General features: G+C 45.2%; 1 protein-coding gene across 1 annotated transcript; it reads right to left on the bottom strand.

The window, feature by feature from the left end:
• Positions 1-1,246: 1,246 nt before the first annotated feature.
• On the bottom strand, positions 1,247-14,636 carry CRLF3 (cytokine receptor like factor 3). The gene is made up of 8 exons (XM_005526693.3): positions 14,462-14,636; positions 11,822-12,029; positions 9,929-10,016; positions 9,287-9,464; positions 8,003-8,225; positions 7,261-7,393; positions 4,561-4,673; positions 1,247-4,264 (listed from the first exon to the last, which is right to left on the bottom strand). Exons 1-8 carry the CDS (start codon positions 14,588-14,590, stop codon positions 4,011-4,013), a joined length of 1,326 nt encoding a protein of 441 aa, XP_005526750.1. The 5' UTR covers positions 14,591-14,636; the 3' UTR covers positions 1,247-4,010.
• Between the last annotated feature and the right edge of the window lie 249 nt (positions 14,637-14,885).

The raw sequence follows: 14,885 nt of genomic DNA, 5'->3' as shown, positions 1-14,885 counted from the left end.
CCAGCTGGGCTCTGCAAACTGGACCTCGGGCTGCTGTTGGGCAGTGTGTTCTCTCTAATCTCCTAATCTGGCCTTCAGTGTGCTCATGGCAGGTTTTAGTATTTTGTACTTGGTGATCACAATAGGTTTGTGAACCCCAACCTGGAACCTAATATGATTTGAATATTTAATTCAGTGTATTAAATACTGTATTCAAAAGTGGCAGATGAATTGCTAACCTTCAGTGTACATTGCTTGGAGTGTGTCTTGAATGTAGCCCTTGAATTATGAGGGATGGGGTAAAGATTCAGTGTCTAGAATGAAGCAGATACCCATGATTTTAACTGTTGTGATTATTTATCTAATCAACAACACAGAACTCCCAAACCACACAATCCCCCAAACCAGAAATATGACTTTATCTTTGGCAATACAGGAGGCATTCTGTTAAGGCAACTTTGACTGTTGTTCCAAGTATTTCTTCATTCACAGAAGTCTGGTGCCATCATCAGCGAGTGGAGGTGTTCCCTGTTACAAATCTGTGGTTTCACATCCAAGAAAACCAAGGCACTGGAGTAGGTAAGTCCTTCCCTGACTCTGACCTGCAGTTCTTAGGCTGTTCAATTTGAGAGCAAAGCTGCAGCAGTGGAGGAGAAACATTTGGCATCTTGTCATGAAGAAAGCTCATGTGAATGGAGTATTTATGAGAGAAAGCTGCCAAGTCAGCAACTTCACTTACTGGTTTCACAAGCTGTTTTTCCTTTAAAAGAGACCAAAGAACTGGAACAGGCTCCAGGTAAAGCAGAACTAAGGGAATGAAGTAAAGCTGTGTGTTAGTCCAACAGGAACTTTATTTGAAGGTGATTAAAGACCCCTGCTGCTGGCCAAAAATTACAGATGTGTAAGAGTTGCACCATGGAATGCACAGTAAGAGATGGGAACAGTAAAATAGAATTGTCTAATCAGCTGTGATGGAATATTGAGGGAAATAGCTCATAGATTCTATAACAAATTTCATTAGAAGGGAAAAAATACTTTTCTAAGAGATGTCAGTTAAAATTTGGAACCAAAGGTACATGCACAGGTGGGAAAACTGGAAAAAAATTGTGTGGGGCTTCTGAGACAGAAGATGAAATAAATGGGAAAAATAAATGGGGAGAAGCTCTTAAAGATGGCTGCAGTGCTCTAGAAAACATTTTCTTACATTGTTAGAATGCTGTGGTGCTCAGCTTTATGCCCCAATAAATAATTTTCTAGACCATACACAGTTGAGGGATAAAACTTTTATTTTAAAAAAATTCAAATTTCTATTGACACGTAAGTCTTAGTTGAGGTAAGTGAATGTACTAGCTTAGGAAAACAACTTTGAGGATTGGGTTTCATAAGCCATTAACACTCTGTTGCTTGCAGGGCTCCAAGAGCTAGAGGTGCAAATTGTACAGGAAGTGTCAAGCTTTCCATCCAGCTGAACTCTGCTGCGGAAGAACAGAATTTTCACCTTTTAGTTAAAGCCTCTTCCGCTTCTTTGCATCCTTTGTTCCTTTAGTGCTCGGGTTTCTTGCCCTGAGACTCCTCACTCCTCTCCTGTTCAAAAGGTGCAGCTCCGAGAGGTGGCTCAAAGTACCTCATTTGCAATTTGGACAGTGAGGCTTGTGCCAAGCTCAAATAAAAAACAAAACCACCACACTAACAACAAAAGAACCATTGGCAAATTGCCCTCATTCAACACCCAGCTAAAGCCTGAAGGCAGGAAAACTTCTCTTGCCTTCCCCAGCTCTCCCAGGCAGCAGTAGGGGCCTCTCATGGCCCTTCACAGTCACCTTCAGCTGCTCTTATGTATATCCTGAACAACCTGACACGGTATTGCCACCTCTGGAAGTACCTGAATTCAAGGTTTAAGCTTTATTTTCTAATATGTAAGTAAATATCCTGCAGAATCTACAGTCTGACCAGCCCCTGCAAAAGCAGATGAGAAGGTACCTGAGCCTTTGGTACCTCAGAAGTGTGGATATTCACAATTTCAGTTTCCATATGGTAGAAGTACTAAGTTGCAACTAGTACCTGATACCTGAAGTGTGTAAGTAGAACTGCCAGCACTATTACATGGAGCAAGATTTAAGTCAGCTGCTCTCTGGAGTGGCAGCCTGACCCTCTGAGCAGGACTGACACTTTCATCTACTGAATCTTTTTGTAAAAGTACTGAAAACACTCTTCACAGGAGAATTGAAGTAACATTGAAAGCACAGGATAAGCCAGTATTCTCTTTTTCCCTAAAACTGAACTAGTGAAGCTTTCAAACCTAAGAGTACTGCACGTCCTTTGTTGCTAACAGTGGATGATCTGACCTGTGGCAGTTCAGTCTTCCTCACTTCATGTCTTCCAGCCAATTCCAACCTAACTGCTTTGTGCAGGTTCTTTTCACTCATCTAAATCCACACATTTTTTATTCTTGTAAATGCTATAAATACCAACAGCCATTCTCCTTGTCTGAAATTCTTTTACCCCTGCTACAGCTGCTTAGGGAAAAATTCAGGCAGGATGGCTGATCTTTTTTGTACTGATAGTGTGAGTATGGACTAAATTAATTGTAAAATAAGCTTTTATGCTTTAAGCTTATTATGGTAGCATAGAGGGCTAATGTAGCACATTGCCACGTGAAGGCAGTATGATTGTCTAGGCTTTATAAAAATAGTGCTATTCTAACATGATAAAATATACTTCATTTTAATTGAACTTGAGGTAAGAAGCCCCACAGTGAGTGTTACTTCTAAATATTCTTTAAATCCAGTAGCATTGCAATCTTTTGACCAGGAATAGGCTCTGAGACTGAGCTTATCCATCTTAGCTGCTCCTTAGAGGAAAAATGTGTAACTTTGTGTAACTTCTGAATTCCAAGTTATTTAATTCACACTATTTATCCCATCCTGCTCTATGGAGGAGGCAGCTTAATTACCACCATCTCTTCAATTCTGACTGCCTGCCCCAGGTTAAATCTGCCTGAAGCCCACCCAAAGCCCATCTCCCTTACTCCAGGTGGAGCTCCAGCAGCAGCTGCAGTCTGGCTGCAGTGCTTGGACCATCCACCTGCACTGACTGCCCAGTGTCCCCAGGCAGAATTTGGGATTTCCAGGATTCCTGCACATCACAACAGCACTTGTGCTGTCAGACAGTAAGAGAAGGTTGTCTCTGAGTGTTAAGAGGGCTCTGAGGAATCACAGCTGCCAATCCACAGGTTGAGCTCAGGTACCTAATCACAGAGATTTGCTCTGACACAGGCTGTGTGTAAATTGTAACCAGGGAAGACATTCAGAGAGGCTCAGGATAACATCCTGCTCTGGCTGTTGGTCTGCTTGAGGCAGCTGTGCATGGCCAATGTACGCATCACCGTGCAGCTACCCTAGAAAACATATTCTAAATGACAACACAGAAAACAGTTGAAGTATGGAAATAAGGCACTTAAGTGAGACAGTAACAGGCTGGCTCCCTCTGAGCCCCAGGCTGGCTCAGACGTCCCTGCTGCGGAGGGATGAACAGTACCGTGCGCGGAGGAAGCCCCGCTGCCTGCTCAGACTCCTAAGGCAGCATCGTGCACAAGGAAGCATAGCAGGACCTCGCTGCTCTAAATACTGTGCTCTGAGTGGTATAAATACAACTTTGGTCCATTACCACCCCTAAAATGCTTACTTCACAGAGCAGCAGCCTGAAGCAAAGTTAATTCTACACAACGCGCGTACCCTGAGACGAGTACAATGAAATACTGACAAAAATCAAGTCTAGAGGAAAAAAGGGAAAGGTCTGATGGACTGCTTAAATTAATTTGCCTACACAAATGCTTGTTTCTAGCTTTTTTCAGAGTAACAAATCCAATGTTTCACAATTATTATTTAAATGTATCCAGTACAAAGTACAATATAGTGGAGTTCAAGTACTATAAAGGCAGGGGTTTGTTACCAGATTGTTGTCAAACAGCTGGAAACTCAGCTTTTACCATTACACTTTACAGCAAAACCAAAAAATCCCTTTACTCACTGCTAGAAGACCAAAACCTTCCAGCCTGGGTATGAAAATGAACATCCAAAATACAAAGAGCCACAGCACTGATCAAGTACCCAGTCAAAGACCACTTCTCTGTTGTTAGAGCTGATGGTTACTCGAAGCTTGAAGTTTCCTCCCTCGTTGCTGCAGGGTCCCAACTGCACAACTTCCATGTCAAATGTCACAGTCGAGCCAGAAGTAACAGCAGGCAACTGGTTTGTCATCTCTTTTCCATTTACAAATACTGCCCCTGAAACAGTCAGCAGATCTAACAATATTTCTCATTTTCTGTACATACTAATGTGCAAGACCACATCTCTCTATTTTTTGCAGGCACATAGGGAAGAAACCCTGCTGCATTTCTCTTGTCACATGGAAGAGGTTGCAATAAGTGCAAGCAGGAAGAGATCTGTGATCTCACCAAAGATTTAACTGCACGAGCAGCACATACATGAAAGTTGCTCGTATGTAATGCAGGGATCTAAAGAGCCAGGGGCTGTGGGTTTTGGGAAGGAATTCCAAATTGAACAAATGGTTCAGACTCACCATTTGTGCTGACACACACGGCTTTGTCCCGTTGCAGGGAGTCGTCGCCGTTGCGCTGCTCCACGCACACTCCCAGGCTGTCCCGGCGGTCTGGCTGTCCCACGGTCTCAATTCTAACAGCAAAAAGGTAAGTCAAAACCTGAAGCTTTAAATCAAAACATACCATGAACTCCAGACCCCTGCACTGTGCTCCAGGACTCTCAACAAATTCATCCAAACTTTTGGGGAGATCCCTGCTGAATGACCAAAATTCCTGTCAGAGCTCCACTGAGCAATAGTCTATTAATCTGAAAAAAATATGAAGTAGACCTTTGCTTCCTGCAAAATTCCAGTGTTATTTAATGCAATTCTCCACTGTCACAGCTCTGAAGAAAATGCAAACGAGTTGTGCAAGTGACCAGGGACTCATTTCCCTTTGGGCCCCAGCAGAGGAGTGAGGCTGCACAGTTTGTACACTGAAGGGCTGTTCTGGACTTGAGTCATTTCTCTAGTACTGCCACAACTCAAAGGTGCTAAATCCTACTTTACAGAGAAACCTGAGTGACTCAGGAAATTCAGGTGGTCTTTTCTAGAAAGAAAAGCAGTTGTTATTTTCATTGCAGCTTGAGAGAAAAAACTGATCCATGGTTGTTGGCAAACAAAGGAAAACTTCAGCAAAACTTTCAAGAACCAGCAATTAAAGGGGGCAGTGGACTGGCACATAATGAGTTAACTCTTTAGAAACAAAAATAAAATTGGAACCATGTTTTACTTTTGCACTCTATTAGGTTTTTCAATCCCCTGGGAATGCCACTAAGAGAGCAATAGCTTCACACTGTAAAGCAAAGGGAAAACTATTTGAATCTCCAAGAAGCTTTTACTTTGGAAGAGATCCACCATGCTTTCCCAAAGCAACTCTAAAGGAGATTTCAAATTCATTTTGGTGCGCAACAAAACCTTGTCTCTGCAGCCCAGACACAGAACCTGGTCGAGCACCACCAGTTTCCATTTGCCTCAGAGCACAGACAGGTCCATCCGTGGGGCAGCACAGGAGCTGCCTCAGCTTGTCAGCATGGCTGTGCTGGGCTCCTGACAGTCAGTGTGGCCACCACAGGGCAGCTGCTGGGTGAGCCCAAATCACAAGCCTGGCCACAAGGACTGTGGCCCTCACAGTAAACAAAGCTTTAGAGAGATGAAGAGCAGGTCACTGTGGAGAAATGTTCCCTTCACTAAGGGAAGCTCCCTGGAGGCTGCAAGGAAACAGGAGACTTGACCTAGAGCAGCGATGTTTTCCTACAGCTTGGCCAAATGCTTCACCTCAGGACAACTGCCACAGTTTATCTTTAAAATGTAGATACAAAGCACTGTGTTTATCACAGCTTCACTGCTCGTTGACAAGCTGTGCCTGGGCCCTAAACACAGAGAACACAGAGCTGCTTGTGAATAATAACTTGTGTTCCAACAACTGGAGAAAGTCAAGCACCAAGCAGTACATGTCCCAGCTCAGCAAAATCTCTCACACTTCCAAACCAGAAGCTACTCTGGGACCTTGGAAGAGGAACAAAACCAATTTTTGAGGTTGTTTTCAGTCTCAAGATTCGTGTCACGATAGTTCTTGTGGACACATGGTTTTTCTAGCTCTGCCATTCTGAAACAATCTCCTCTTGGAGAGAAGTCCATAACCAAAATGTGAAGCAAAACATTTTCATATGCTACTAATAAAAAAACGATAAAAAGCACTGGACTGAGAGAGAACCAAGGGAAGCCTCAAGGTTCTGCCTTTAATTTCACAGGCATTGCTGAGCCAAGAGACGTTAAATCTAGCAATAGATTTCAAATGAAAGCTTCAGATCTTTTTATCCATCTCAGACAGGGCAACTGAATACATCCTACAGCCATCTAAAGTTAACATGATCTGTTGCCAGGAAGGGATAAATGAAACACCATGGAATAAGTCATGAAAGTACCATAAACAGCCCTCTTTAATTGTCTTTGGGGGCTGCCTGCTGTAAAGCAAGTAGTTTTATTTAACCAGGGAAAAGATGAAACAAAGCTTTAGAGTCTCTGAGGTCTGTAATCACAACTGACATATCCACAAGGACATTCCTCATACCCTGTTAAACAGCATCATCTCAGGGATAGGATGACAGGCAGCAAAGCTGCCAAGCTTTTTAATCATGTTCTGTATCAAATGGAAAGCCTGAAATTCACAAGATCCCTTTTCCCCTCTGGATCTTCTAATGCCAGTTTCAAGCAGTCTGACCAGCAGTAATTATCTCACATGTTAAATGCATTACTGCCAGACTGTCATGCCACAGAACATCAGCGTTGTCATGTCCAGAGTCTTCAGAGCCAGTGAATAGTCTGGGAAGGAAAGCACACCCTGACCCAAGGTTAAAAGGAACTAGAGGCAAAGCTCCACTGACTTCAGCCAGTAACAGCTGCTACAAAATACCAGCAACTTCAACATTCCATAGATCTGCTCAGCATGAGCTATATTTTACCATCCCCCAGGAGTTCACTCACCTTTCTTTTTATGTAAGTGCAGGTCCTGCAATAACACCAGGTGCTTTCCTACAAAGCCAGAAAGCTGAACTAAAGGAAGGTCAGATGTCAGAGACACTACCTGACTGGAGCTGAGCTAAAATTCAAAAAGGTTTACACACAATTCAGATGTGACAGCTCACAGGGGATGCACCAAGCACCCAAAAAAAGACTTGCCTGAATGTTAATGTTTGCCCACAGAAATAAGTAGGAGCTTTGGAGTAGAGGACACCACACGACTGAGAATCATTCCGAAGCGCTATGTTTCTTCGGCTGCTCAAGCTGTAACCCTCCAGACCAGCTGTCCATTCTTCAAAGGAAACAAACAAAAAAGCAAGAAAATTGTGAACCTCAACTTCATCCTGTCTGTGCAAAACCAAGCTAGTCCCAATGTCTACTTAATTCACCTTATGCAGCTTAAGCTATGTTAAGAACAGAGGCTGTTTTTGCCTTTTTCTTATGGAGAGATTTGTTTTTCAAATAAATTACAATTACAAAAAGTATTTTCCAGCTCAGAGTTCACCAGGAGTTCACTCTTTGCTGCAATCCCTGCCAAGTCTTATTGTAGGAAAAGGAAAGCCTTCATTACCCATTGCGCTTAGAAATTTCTAAGCAAAGAGAAAATTAAAGTTTTCCTCTCTCCAAGATAAGAGCTTGTTAAGAGCCGTAGGTCATGAAAAACGCTTATGTTGTGGTGAGGGAGAAGAAAAAATAATGTTTTCCGAGGCTAAGGAAGCAGTGAGCCACCTGTGAAAGGTTCACCGAGTGTCCCTCAGCCAAGGAAGCCAAGAATGAATTGTAGAATGGAGGGACAGCTCATCACACATCACACACACCCCCCAAAGCCAGAGCCACCCCCATCACACAGGCAGCAGCTCCAGCCAGCTGCAGCCCCACAGCAGGTAAGGATGAGCAGTACCGTGGGGGACCAGCGTGGTGCGGCCGATCTGAGGGACGCTCCAGGGGCTCCACTCCTGCCGCCCGTCCCCGCGGGCGCACACCCGGAACTGGTAATCCACGTTGGGGTCAATGTGCAGCACGATGAACTCTGTCTCTGAGCCCACGTACACATCCTCAAAGTGGCTGGCGGTGCTCTTGCGGTACTGCAGCCGGTAGTCCTGGGGTATGAAATCATCGTCCACCTGCAGAAACATTTACTGCGTCAAAAAGGATCCCTCTGCTTCTCCCTTCCCCTCTGAAGGGGCACATGGCAGCACAGCACTGCAGGTGATCAGACTCAAGGTATTTCAGAGCAGAAAATGTGCCTTCTAGAAAGTAACATCAGTATCTGAACCAACAGAAAGATGTATCAAAATTATTTTATTACAGTTAGAAAATATCTACAGAAGAAGAAACATTTAACAGAAGGCTGTTCATTCTAGCAGAGATATAAAAATATCCTTCAGCCAAAAGCTGAAAACAACTTTGCAGAAGAAATTTTATGCCAGTTTTTAACAGCAAGGGAAAATTAGTGTCGTCCTTCATAAACTATTCCAAGGAATAATTTCCAGTTCTTTGATATCTGAGTCAAAAGATATTTACACACACACCCCCTCGAAAAAAAACCCTGCATTATCCCCCAGGCACAACCAAATTCAGGGAACTCCTGTGTAGCACAGAATATTAGACCCCACCTGACAGCAGTGCCTACCGTTTAATAACCTGAGTCCACAACCTTTACAAGTGAAGGGTGGCCAACAAATGGCTGTTGCTAGAACAACAAAGGTTTGTTTGATGCTGCCAAGGAGCACAGAGCTGTCCAACAGCAACTAAACCACATCAGACCGCAGCAGTGGTTTACTCAAAAATAGTTTTTGTGTGTTGAAGAGAAAGGCTACTGAACTAGCTAATATAATAGTATTTTCTTTTTCTACCCACTGCATTTCCCTAGGAACACAAATGTATTTAGGGGTAAAAGCATAACAGAGCAAGTCCATCCTGGGTCTGCTAAAGCAAGTGTCACTGCAAGCATAAACCCCAGCACCAACCACACAAGATTAGATGGTACACCATCACTGGACTACTTTATCTTTAAATGACACCATTACAAAAAAAAAAAACCCTCTTCTCAAGTTTTCAACTCCACACTGAAGTGGACCAGTCCTTGAAAAGCAGTAGAGAAATCAGAAAAGAAGTGGCTTGTTTGGGTTCTTTTAGAAAAAACTCAAGTCTAAAGGATTTTCGCACAGGATGTTTTACCTACCTTACACCATCGGACTAAAATACCTCCAGGCTTTTCCACAAATTCCTCCAGCTGTACAGGTGGGCGGGATGCCACAGTTCCATGTCTGAATATTTGATTTTTCAATATGGTAAGGAGGCAGTCATCCAGTTGGGCAGATAAACAAGGCACGTCAACCAAGGAGGGCACTTCTGGTAAGCTGAGAAAGGAAAGTCTGCTGTAATGAGAGTGGCCAGCTTCTACAAATTCATGTTTCATCCATATACTTGAATCTGTGCAGATTTGCAAAGAGAGAACAGCTGCAGAAATTGGCACGTGCACTCCAAACTCAAAAGACTCAGAAAACACTGTGCTTCAGCCCTAACCAGATTGTCTGTTTGTCAGCAAATACTCTGAAACACAGCCTGTTCTACAGGGAGTGGCTTCATCCTTCACAAATAAACAGCCTATATTCCCACAGAACATATGGAGGGTGAAAACCCCCTCCATTCTGTGAGTGCCAGCCCCAATCAAAGTCTGTGAAACAAACAGGACAGCAGCACCTCAAATTAATCTTTTGAGGAAATGGAGCAGAAAGCTTTTGTTTCAAAGGAGAAAAGATCCCCTACAAAGAAGGGCACATGTGCCACTGCCTCAGATCACCTCAGAATCTTGCTGTCTTACCTATCTAGCTGAATATGTAGAGCTTTTTTTGTAAAGTTGCAAAGTTTCTCATTCTGTTGTCCCACATCTCCATCGACCGCACTCTCTCCTGCAACCAAACAGTAAAAATATTCCTAATGAGAGAATGTCCACAGAAGGCATTCTTTGCTTCAAAGCATAACCAGTTCTGACATGAACAACCAATTACATGTGAAGCACTCTCAGCACTTTTGCTAGTCTTAGCTAGAAAATACAATTACAGGTAACAACATAAAGCCTATCTAGAAACTTTTGAAGCTCTCAAAGGTACCTGTAGACACACCCATAATGGATGTAATAGTTTGCCTCAGGTCTCAGACAGGAGCAGAACTGGGGTCAGATGCCAAAAATCAGGATTATTAATCCCCTTCTCCACCAGCTTTAAATGAAGCAAAAAAAGTAAAGCACCTTCACTGATCAGAAAATAAAAAAGCAGGCACTTCAAAGCAAGAGATAATTTCAGTCATTGTTCTTGTTTTGATTGTTTGCTACATCAAAATGGTACTGTTGTCACAATGAAGGAAATAATCCATGCATTGAAGTGTGGAGATAAATACAAATATTTTCCTAAGCTTGCCATATAAAGTAGCATCCCACACTTCATCTTACAGAGACATATGCTCCAGTCTCCTGTCTGCTGACTTGAGGGTAATTTACAACTTCAGCAAGCTCAGTCCTTTTCCAAGTGGAGGATCACACATTACAAATCTCTGAAGGAAAGCACACGTCATAATTGGCAGCAGGAGATTTAACAACCATGAGGCTTAACTCCTTTCTGACTCAGCTGCAGCATGTGCTTGTCCTGCCCACAGCACTCGGTGATGCTCCTGCTCAGAGCACCCAGGGGATGGGAACTGCAGTGAGTCAGCTTCTCATGAGACCCCATAGAATTCCACACAAAAAGCTTTTGCCACCACCCTGATTCAGTGACCTGAGACCGAAAATATAAACAAGGTGAATATCAGCTGTCCCCAAGTTGTGGTGGTAGGAAAAAAACCCCAACAAATTAATCCTTAAACACTGTCGCTGCTCCTGTGAGCAGGAGGCACTGAGCTCCCAAGCCAGCACAAAGCTCAGGGCTGAGGAGGAATTGGGAGCTTTCCCACCCCTGGGACACAGCTCAATGTGCTTTAGCTCCCAGAACTGAGCTCATGCTGAAAGAAAGTTAAAGTTGAGACATGAGAACAATGCAAGGAAACTGCCAACACACTCACAGCTCAGGCATGCTCCCAGTAGGTTCTCCAGCCTGGGGAAAACAGGCAAGAGTGACATTCCTTTCTGCCGAGGTATTTAGCATCAGCAGGGTATAGTCTGGCCCTTACAGTAATATTCCATATGTCCATTTTTGTCTGCCTCATGTTCAGACTTTTTAGAGAAATTTTCCCCATAGAGTGGCCATTTTATTCCTCACGTTCCCCGCCAACAGCAAACATAATCACACTCAGCAGGACAATGTGCTTATTTCAGCTGCTACTTCAGCAAGACAGACATCCTTACTTCACCAAAACAGACACTTTGCTATAGTGCTACCCAAAATGTATTTTATTGCAAAGCAGGCTGACATGCTTTCCTGTCTAGCCTGGAGAGGCAGTGAATGTCTCTACAGTGAAATAATTCTCAAATAGGTACTTCCTGCCCTTCAGGAGAGGCTACACTGACATACGTACACCCTAGGACTGGAGTGAAATGTTGAAATACAGATTTGTAAGAGATAATAGCGATCAGATCTTTACTACATCTATTCAATTCTTAACATTTAGTTTGAGATAAGCCCAAAATGAGCTAAACACACTGATAATAATGGGAATATTCCAGACTTTTGACAGACCCACACTGGAAGGCAGAGCTAAGACTCAGCACCAGGTTCTGCCTCACCTTCCCGGAGCAGATCATCGGCTGTGCTGACTCCGTGCTCGATCAGTTTCTGGCACTCATCCAGGGGCTTGATGCTCTCTTGCTCTATGACATCCACTTCCTGCAGCAGGGACATCAGTCGCTCATCCAGCAGCTTCTTTAGGGTCCCTTTCAAATCGCTAAAATGCTGCTCAAGCACATCTCTGGTCAATGTTGCACTATCTTTGATCTGGATTCAGGTAACAGGAAAGAAGGATTCAGGATAAAGGCGAAGGCCATGAACACTTTTTATTTTTCTGAAGCATCTCATCCACATTTGCTGGAGAAAAGCTGTGAGTGGAGTCTGCTTTAAAAAATGACCACTGGCAGTTAACAAATTAGTGAAGTCATTTTTAGTACATATACAGCTGGGAGGCAAAGAAACCAGCCTGGATAAAGGGAAGAGCATATTAACTAAGCAAAATACAACTTGGTTTATGGGTGCTTCAATCAAGGAATTTTTCTTGTCAGAAAAATCCAAATGCTCTGTAGATCTTCTCCCTACTGCCCCTCAAAAAAACCCCACTGCTGTAATCCTACTCAAAACCCACTCTGCCATCATACACGATCCTTCTTGCAAACAAAAACCTATCATTAGAAGACTATCTAGGAGCACTTTTGCAAGCCCTATCACTTCACTGAATTTTTAAAATCCTCACAAAACTGCTTTCTTTTCAATTTTGTTCAAACAGCCACCCTTGGTGACAGGACAGGGTGAACAGCAAGTCTGTTTTGATTCCAGAAAAACCCAACCACAGAAGGTTCTACAAGTGCTCATTAAAATGTCTGCAAATTTGCTGAATCTGGCTTTTAGGGAAGAAAACACATTTGAACATCCCTGAGCTAAAGATGCAAAAATAAGAAGTAAACATTTCCCTGTAAACAACTTTTATAAGTCAAACACACAGGGAAATGCTGCAACACACTCATGGCCTTAAACGTAATTTCTAGATCTTTAGAAGTACAGACAACCAACACAGGAAGTTCTCTGGTCAGGTAAAATAAATTTCCTTTCAACAAATATTCATGAAGCTCTGCAGCTGCCACACAGCTCTGTTTCCCTTTTCTTGTAATTTCAATGCTTCGGGGAAAAAAAAAAGGAAGTATTTAGCTTTGTGAAGGGGTGGGGCAAAGGAAGGCAGAACACTCACTTCTCCAAGCTCTTTACCTCCATTAGAGGCAGATACAAATCCAGCATCTCAGCCCCAGAATTAGATACTGCTCACCATGCAAAAGAGGAAATGCAAGTCCCTGAACACACAGAGCTGTGTGAAGTTTGCAGAAAATCATGTCCCATTGGTCCAAAGGAAAAGGATGCAATGCAAGTGATCCACTCCTATCACGTCAGCCAACCAGACCTCAAATAATAAAGCTGACACTATATGAACCCCAGTGTAGCACATTCAACACTTTGGGAACACAGGGAACTCCTGGATGTGCACAAAACAGCAAGTGGTCCTGAACATGGAAAGAGAGAAAACAGAAACAGGCACACAGCAAAGAAATTGCCCCCAAGAGGAAAAAGAAAGGTGAGCTAACTACACACTCACTGCACAAAGGCACATGGGCTGCCTCTCACTGCACTTGGAATTGCCAAGCAACACTTTGATATGACAAGGTGTGGATGAAAGCCATGAACAATTCATTTTCTTAAGCAGCCTGTGGTTTCAATGCTGACTAATTAAACATCCAGTGATCACCCACATGTGCTGGGACCAGGACACTCACTCAGCAGATTTACAGCAGGTTTCTGCACTAACGGGATCTGCTTCAGAAAAACTAACAGGTCACCACAGAAACATTCTCTAAGTTTGGTTTTGTTTTTATTTACCTCTTGCAGAGCTGAATCGAAGACAGCAAGGCATCACTTCCAATCTGCAAACCCTCCTAAGCTGAGAGGCTGCCCGAGCAGAGGAGCCAGCCCTGCACTGTGGCTCTCCCAGCCCACACGTGCCTATCTCCTCCTGCATCTCCCGGCGGGTGGGTCACAGTCCCAGTGGAACTCTGCTTCGGCTCCAGCACAGACAAACCAGCTAACCTGGAATGCTGGCAGCCCTCCTGCCTGACCCACGGAGTACGTGACCCAGGCACTGTGGTGCATGGGGACAGCAGCCTTCAGCAGCATCCAAACCAGGGAGCAGCTTGTCCAGGCAGGCATCCGATGTGAAGATGGGATAACGCTCCCTATTAAATCAGACTTTGCATCCCAGATACTTTGGAAAACGTAGTTCTTTAAACTATTTATTCCTGCCTGGGAAAGTTCCCTACGGTCCCAGAAAATGAGGCTCAGCTCAGTAACAGACTTCAGCTCGCATCCCTTTCCTCCGACACGTCACACATCTACCCATTCCCACGCCCTCCATCTCCGGCACCCCCCGAGGCCGGTCCAGGGCTCTCATCACACCCGGTCCGCCGGGGCTCCCCGTCCTCCACGCTCCCCACACCTGAGCCCCATCCCGGCTCTACCGGCAGGAACCATGAACAAACACCGGGCCCCGGGAGAGGAGCGGCCGGGACCCGCCGCCGCCTCAGCGGGGTCCCCTGTGCCGGCCACCCCCACCGGGCCCACCTGCCCCCTGTCCTCTCAGAGCAGTTCCGGGGAGCCCCGTCCCGCTTCCCCACCTGCTCCCGCGCCTGGTGCAGCCCCCGCAGCCGCTGCTGGAGCTCCCGCCGGTAGCTCCGCGCCGCCTCGATGCTCTCCCGGGCCTCCTGCAAGAGGAGCCGCACTTCGGCCTCGGCGGCGGCCTCCATGGGCAGCCGCAGCGGCAAGCGAGGCGGCGGCGGGGCGGGGCGGGCGGACCTCGCCCCCGGAAGGGCCGCGCATCCGCGGGGCGGGGCGGGAAGAGCGGCGGGAGCGGGAGGCAGCCCCGGGGCACGGACCGGCGGCTGGTGACGTCAGCGAAGCGTGACGTCAGCGGCGGACAGGGGCGCACGCTAGCCTCGTGACGTCACGGCCGCGGCGCGAAAACCCGACTAAGAGCGGTGAAGGCGGGAGGGGGAGCGGAAGGAGGCGCGGTCTCGGCGGAGAAGGGGCGGGGCGGCTCCG

Source organism: Pseudopodoces humilis, chromosome 21 (assembly GCF_049639895.1).
Source record: "Pseudopodoces humilis isolate 2021_Gansu_Grassland_sample_001 chromosome 21, ASM4963989v1, whole genome shotgun sequence".
NCBI lineage: Eukaryota > Metazoa > Chordata > Aves > Passeriformes > Paridae > Pseudopodoces > Pseudopodoces humilis.
This window is presented reverse-complemented; position numbering and strand designations above follow the sequence as displayed.

Excerpts from the sequence above, each read along its gene's own strand:
- CRLF3 (XM_005526693.3), bottom strand. The coding sequence starts at position 14,590 with ATGGAGGCCGCCGCCGAGGCCGAAGTGCGGCTCCTCTTGCAGGAGGCC. Across the intron at positions 9,465-9,928 it reads CTACATATTCAGCTAGATAG|CTTACCAGAAGTGCCCTCCT; the intron begins GTAAGACAGCAA and ends TTCCTTTCTCAG. Across the intron at positions 7,394-8,002 it reads CACCACGCTGGTCCCCCACG|AATGGACAGCTGGTCTGGAG; the intron begins GTACTGCTCATC and ends TTTCCTTTGAAG.